Raw genomic sequence first — 7,263 nt, 5'->3', positions numbered from 1 at the left:
CTCGAAATCAGCTCATTCACAGACGCAAGATAGGCCTGCACTGCGCTCCTGCGGTGCCTGTGGAACAGCTAACTCCAGTGTCCAGGCTAAGAGGAGAGCAGGTTATCCTGGAAAATGAGGAGTGGAACTAGTAGTAAAGGAATTATTGCCACTGGAAGGCAGAACGTCTTGGGATCCCATGTAACCTCTTGTGTGGAGTCACACACACACACAGAGAACCACTCATGTGGTCCTGCTTGGACACCTGAATCAGCTGCAGGAGCCACCAGCTGAGCTCTGCTCTGCATCGGTGCTGTGGTGGGACAGAGCGAGGTGCCAGTCAGCCCTGGAGGCTGCACGGTGGCACCTGAGTGAGGAAGTTGTGCTGGATCAAACCAACTCCATGCAGAGCCAACAAGAGGGATGACTGCACATGTTGGCCAGTTTACAGTGAATCAGTCAGCCATGAGCTGATGAGGACCTGACTGTAGAAACTTTGGGGTGGCTAGTTTGGATAGAGCACTCACATTTTAACCCCCATGTCACCCAACTCTGCTAAGAGTAAGTGAAATTTTTGGAGATTCTGCCATGGTATCTCTGCCTACATGATGACAACGTACAATTAATGGATGGGAAAATTGAAGGGATGTGCAACTGGAAAGAAATGTGGCTGAAGATAGTAGGTGACTTAGTCTTTCATCCTAGCACACAAAGGTTTTAGTCCATGTACGGTATTCCTTTTCTATTAACAACCCAAATTTTTGAAGTCATTTTGAAATGTCTTTCTTAGCCTTTGAAAATGCTCATTTTATCATCAAGTCAAATATTTCTCATAGGAGGTTTAAAATCTTAAAATACCTTAAAATCTTTATATATATATATATGTGTGTGTATATATATACATTTATATTTTCTGAACAAGTTGGAATGTTTCTCCTGCTCCCCATCCTTGCCTGAGACACCTCTGGTGGGCTTCCTTGCTGGCTACATGCCGAGGCACACCCTGGTCATACGGTTTTCCATCCCCTCTCCGTACGCAGACCTGCCTGCTGCTGCTTCTGTGTTAGCTGGCAGGGCTTGGGAGCGGCATGCTTCGTCAGCAGAAGAGGGGTCCTGGCTGGGATCAGGGCCAGCCCAAAGCACGGTAAAGGAGGAGCCCACCAAGGAGCGCAAGAGGAACTGCAAATGATTCTCTGCTTGCACCAGTCGTTCTTGTGCAAGCGGCTACTAGACATACTTCCCCCTGAAAATGCTGGCATCAGCCGTATTGCCCTGTGGCTGAAGATGGGTCTTTTTAAGGAGATTGATGGGATTTGTGGTGAGACTACAGCCCACCGTGGCATGGAGAGCCGAGACCCCCACAATAGCACTAACCTGGACGGGGAGTCCTGAGCTGTAGTGCCATGTTTCTCCTGTCTCTCTGTCTGTGAAAGTATTTTTAATAAGCGACAATTTTTTTAGCCTGAGCACAGCAATGGGCAGTCCGGGCTTTCTGGACCTGAGCTGGCACACAGGGACAGTACTTCTGGCTCCAGAGTTAGCACGAGTAGGGCCAGCTCAGGTATCTTGGATGTGACATCCAGGTCTAAGTCCTTGTGCTTATCCACTGTAGGGCCTCTGAGATGCTCTGCTCTGGATGACAGGGGCCAGCTGTTGTCTCTGGTAGTCGGCAAGAGAGAGGTCAGCATCTCTTTCAAACAAGAGAAGGTGCACTCAATATTTTCAGAAATACTCGTACTTCCATTAAAAGCCAAATCTTGTAACATTACTCAGATGAAAAAGCACATTTTGATTCCTGGCTATGAACTGAGTAAGGAATGCAAGACCTAACCCCTCTTAGAGGGAATGTTGCCACCATGATACCCCTTTCCTCTTTTCCAATGCCCAGGGCTGTAGCCGAGCGGTTGCTGAGTGATGGATGGGTGTCGTGTCAGCCTCGGTTCACTGCACCACAGGTGTCAGATTGTCTAGAGACATCTCAGATGCCCTGGCTGCAGCAGAAACTATAAAAAGGCAACAAGTCCAAGGCATTTGTGGGCTTTGTTTGTTACCTTACTTTTCGAGACTAGTGCTGATATTGAGACGTTTTCCTCCTCTATGAAAGCATTTTTCGCAGTGCGTAGATTCATGCATGAAATCATCTTTAACCATTTGCAGGAGCAGTCTAGTCAATTACGAAGGTAATCCTTCACTGATGGGAAATGAGAAGGCTGCGTAACACTTCCTCTGCAGGGCTTGCAACAGCATTTATTGCTTATTCTGGGCCAGGATTTTGTCGGCAGACAAAATCCGGGTTCTTAATTTAACCAGATTAGCAGGTCTTAAACCTGTCTTAAGCTCTAGCTGTTCTGAAATCCTTTGCTGTTGATAAATTTCTCATTCTACTGTCCATGAGCACTATTAGCAGTTTTCTCCATGCCAGTCACATTCAGTTCTTATCAGATTATAACAGTAAAACATCACATGCGATATGTGAAAACAGCTCTTTCCAGACAATTTGGAGACGCTCTGCCAAGTACTTTGAGACTGTTCTGGTAAACACATAAAAATCATTCATCTGAGAACTTTGAATAAACTGCCACTAAAAAAAGGAGAGAAGCATTTTTCTCTGTGTTGTCCTTGGTGCTCAAACGCAGGAAGCCAGCGTCAGGTCCACACTCCCAACGTGGTCCCCGTTACAGGGGCACTGGGGTGCTGGGCCGGGGGCAAGTTCCCATTCACCAAGGAGCACAGATGTAGGCTTTTGTAAAGCTCTGGGTACAGGAGAATGTAAAATCCGCCTGGGTACATCCCTGACATGTTTGGGTCAGCATGTTCCAGTGGTTTCTGACTGGTGACATGGCAAGTACAGACCTGGACACAGAGTGATGGGAAGAGACCTATGATACAGACCAGCCAAATGCCAAATTCTCCACCTAGTTTTGTGAGGCAGGCCCGGGTACATAAGCAGGGCTGTGTGTAACCGTGGTATTAACATACATAGAACAGACGATACGATTTTGGCTGTCTGGTCTAATTCCTTGCCAAGTTTCCAGTAGTTTAATCATGATCTAATTTGAAATAATTAAATCATTTATGTTTTTTTTAGAACTGCTTTTTCATCTCTAGGGCTATGAATACCACCACTGCAGTCATAGCTAGGATAATTTTTATAATAACCTATAATTCTAAGTGATCAAATTTATGAAATCCTCTGTAAACAAAATTCACTAAAGCAGGTTACTGACTGGTGATCCTGAACTCTATCCAAACAGTTGTGCCATCAGGTGATGTGGAAACCATGGGTCTAAACCTGTGAGCTTTTATAAAGTTGCTGTGTGAAGTTTAAATCCAGATCTCTATCTAGAATTCATTTTTTTTAAATCCATGTTACATCTTCCATCAGATTCCTGGCTGAGGAAGCCTCTTGCTTCTAGATGTTGAAAATCTAGATCTGATTTTCTAGCATGATCGTGATCGTTTATTATCTTAAACCAATAGACAAATTAAACACAGGTAGTACGAGGGAAAAGTGTGGGTTGAGTGGAAATGTAGGGACATATGTTTTATATTTGGTTTGGTTTCTTAGAAAACATTAAGTTCTTGATTTCTGCTCTATTGAAAAAATAAAATAATTGCACATGATGGAAATTTACAATCCAGACCTTATTCTGCATTTCTTGTACAATTTCCTTGTGATTTTTAGCACAAATAATAACTAAAATGCGAGAATTGCACTACGCACTTTTCTAGTCAATTGCTTCAAATATCTTCAAGTCTAAACAACCATGACATAAATCTTTCTAATGAATGGTCATGTGCAGATGTACAAACTTAGGGCTTTCATTTTCTACTAAAGGAACTCTCTGGCTTCAGCTAGCGAGAGCCTGGGTTTTGCTCATCAGGTTTTTCTCATATTCTTAAAATGGTATTTGTATTCAGTTTCATTTGAATATGTTTTTGATTTGTCCAAACAGCAGATGGCTATCATAAAGAGTCTGTATTTAACTTGGCACTTTCCATTGCACATTCCTTTACTATTCATAGCACAGCAGTCATACTCATCTCTAGTACACATAAAAGGAGGCGGTTTGACTTGCAGCTGCAGATCTCCTCAAATGTTTGCGTATTTACAAACTCACTTACAGAGTATTTCTTTTTAATGTTGAGAAGAACAGATACTAGATATAGTGGGTGGATTTTTTTTCATCTCTACCACTCTCATGAAATGAGAGACACAGAGACAGAAATTAAACCTGTGTCTGTAGTGAGGAACCTCTGCACTCAAAATTAGATTAATGTAGAGCCCACATACATATGGGGAGAGTGGGACTATATGCAGGCAGAAAAATTTGCTCTTCAAGACACAGTTGTGGGATCTCAGCCAAAACTGTCAAATAACACGTACAATAAAATATTCATCTGATTGAACAACAAGACTACCTAAAATGCATAAGAATAAATGCATCTGTGCTAGACTAATGCCTTTTTATTACCGGGGTTTCACAAGGAAGAATTTGATACTTTTTTGAGTAATTGTAAGCAATATATTTCTTCTTCAGTTGCTGATCAATAGCAGAATATGTTAAACAAAACCAACTTTCTAAATGTCTTTGAGTGTTTTCTTTCAAATTAATTTGTCTTTGACAGAAAGTATAATTTCTACTTACTATGTTTTCAAGCAAATATAGTCAGTGGTTACTCTTTCTTCTTATAGTTTCAAACATGCAATACACTTCTAAAAAGTAATATCTCAAGGGTTTTTTGTATACAAGCTTGAACTGTGGAAACAGGGTTTTTTTCCTTGATAGTATCCTTTGTTTTGTGTGCTTTTCCAGAGCCTAAGGAAAAAGAATTTAATCTCAAAAATTAGAAAACAGATGTTTTAGCACATAAATTAAATTTCCAAAAGACTTACCACCTGTCTATTTCTTCTTTAATGATTATGACTATGTATGACAAATGCTTATTCCTTAGAAATACAAAACCTCCTGCATAACTCATGAATGTGCTTTATTTTCAATATGTTATCAAATAGATTTTTTTTTTCTCTTGCTGTGATTAGCCTGAATTTTCTACTGTTCAAAAAGCCTGGCTTTTCAACACATATGCAGCTGGAGGCAAGCAGTCTAACATTTCACATCAAACAATAAACTCAGCATACTGAAAAAGATATACAAAGATTTTCCTTTACTGTAATATAAATATGGCCACATGCTTACTGCACTCTATAGCATTGCTTGAATTATATTATTTTGTTATATTAAGAATGATTTTATCTCACCAATAAACTATGGACAAGGTTCTAATTCTTTCCCACTGAATTCTTCATTTCAACAACCAAAATGCCATCATGGCAGAAGAGCGCAGACAAGTCTTTGTTCTCCACTCCATTAGGTAATTTGTATTGTCTGGTAAAGCTTCTGGATACGAAACCGTGTTCGTCCATCCTGGGTCCGTGCTGAGCTTTGATCAGGAGCCAGCCTTCGAAAGTCTGAATGATGATATCTTCAGGGCGGAATTGCACAACGTCCAGCAGGACCTGAAAGCGCGTGTTTTCCTCCTCCCGGCCGCTCTTGCTCTTCCCGGCCCCAGCTGTACTTTCTGTGATACACCTTCTGCCACCCAGTGCAGCTGTAGAAGGGCCTGGCAAAGCGTATAAAAAGTGGTCCAGTTTGTGTGCTTCCAGCTCTTGGGCAGCAAACTGCTCTTGGTAGCGTATGGGAGTTTCCACCCAGTGTCTTATAACAGCTTCTGCCATTGCTGAGGCAGAACGGTAAGTCGCTGCTCCTGCGTCGCTTTGGGGAAGCTGCGGAGTCGGAGCAAACTCTTCCCAGTCGTACGCCTTACCAGCAGACTAGTTTATCAGTTGATGTCGCCCTTCCCTTTTAGCACAGGCAGAGCTTAACATTTAATGGGACGTGCTGTGCTGCAGTGCCAGGAGGCTTGTTTCATCTTTTATCCACTGACAATAGAGCACTATTTATAGTGCTGGGGTCTTGAGTGGCTTCAACACATGCACAGCTTTCATGCCTAAGTAGTAAAAGCAAAATTTTAATGCACGACTAATTGTTGCAATACTGTGCTGTTTGCCGTTATGCATAATGAGCAGACAAATAATGTGAAAGATTCTTTGATTTAAACGGGTTCAGTGATTCTGTTTTTCCCAGGGGTACACGGCAATAGATATCTGTATTTCTTCTAACTGAAATACAAAGTTACTGAGGGAAGAGATTTAATTAGCTGGACAGAAGGAATGGAGTAGATTTCAGGTTAGGTAAACTATAAAATTATCAAGTGCATTGGACGTTGTGCATAGGTGAAATGTGGGCATGGTTAACCATGTTATTGGCAGGAGGAGGGAACCATAATCATCCCTGCTCAAAGAAGGGGTGCCTGAAAGGCTGAGTCTGCAATCTTGGTGACCTACAAACACAGCAGAGTCTTCTCCAGCATGTCGGGGAGTCAGACTCAAGACTGCAGGGAAAATTGTGGTGAAAGCTCATGTTTCACAGCTTCCAGGAGAGGGCAGAGTTATTTTTGCCCAGCTGAATAGTAAAGACAACTCCAAATCCTTAATGGTATCACGTTGTCCCAATAACCTTCATCTTCTGGGGCTTAACAGCTTGAATCTATGATCCCATCTACCGCAATTGTCTAGAGAGCAGGACTGGTGACCTCAAAGGCTCTCTGTGGCGTAATCTTATTGCTGCTCTGTGATCTCAGGGCAAATAATGCCTACATGTGTTAACAGCGCAGTTAACAAGACCTAAGAGAAAAGCGCAGTGAAAAGGGAAAAGCATTTCCAAATTTTAATACATTTGCTAGAAAATCCATCTAGCTGGGCTTTGTAATGTAAAGCAGAATGCAGTATGGCAAATGATGGTGAAAACTGTTTATTTCCCTCAATTGCACTAATGGTAGAAATAAGCAAACTCAATACTTTTATTCCTTCTTGTTTGGCTATTGTTTTTCAGAGCTTTGTCTCTCTCTTGTCATTACATTTTCCATTACCATGAAATTGACAAATCAGTTTATGTGGGATCTTTGTTTGCTAACGGACTCACAGGGAATGTTGAATTTCGATACCTATCAGAAATGAACTTCTGTATTGAGTTGATAACAGAGCAGCACTACCAGACATCTATAATTAAGGTTCTAAGGTTGCTATTTTATTTTAGACTCATGAAGGCTGCATCGCAAGGTAAGGAAATTTTCAAAGATAGATCAAAGGTTCAGGATAACTTACATTAATGGGCAACCATTTAATTGAGTATTGTGGGAAAGGAGAGTTACGCTACTTTA

The 7,263-nt window shown here is 41.6% G+C and overlaps 1 protein-coding gene across 1 annotated transcript; it reads right to left on the bottom strand.

Moving 5' to 3' along the window:
- Positions 1 to 5,263: 5,263 nt before the first annotated feature.
- HSPB3 (heat shock 27kDa protein 3) lies at positions 5,264 to 5,719 on the bottom strand. Its single transcript, XM_009894195.1, has one exon. It carries the CDS (start codon positions 5,717 to 5,719, stop codon positions 5,264 to 5,266), a length of 456 nt encoding a protein of 151 aa, XP_009892497.1.
- Positions 5,720 to 7,263: the final 1,544 nt, after the last annotated feature.

Source organism: Charadrius vociferus, unplaced genomic scaffold (assembly GCF_000708025.1).
Source record: "Charadrius vociferus isolate BGI_N301 unplaced genomic scaffold, ASM70802v2 scaffold70, whole genome shotgun sequence".
In the NCBI taxonomy this organism is placed as follows: Eukaryota; Metazoa; Chordata; class Aves; order Charadriiformes; family Charadriidae; genus Charadrius; species Charadrius vociferus.
This window is presented reverse-complemented; position numbering and strand designations above follow the sequence as displayed.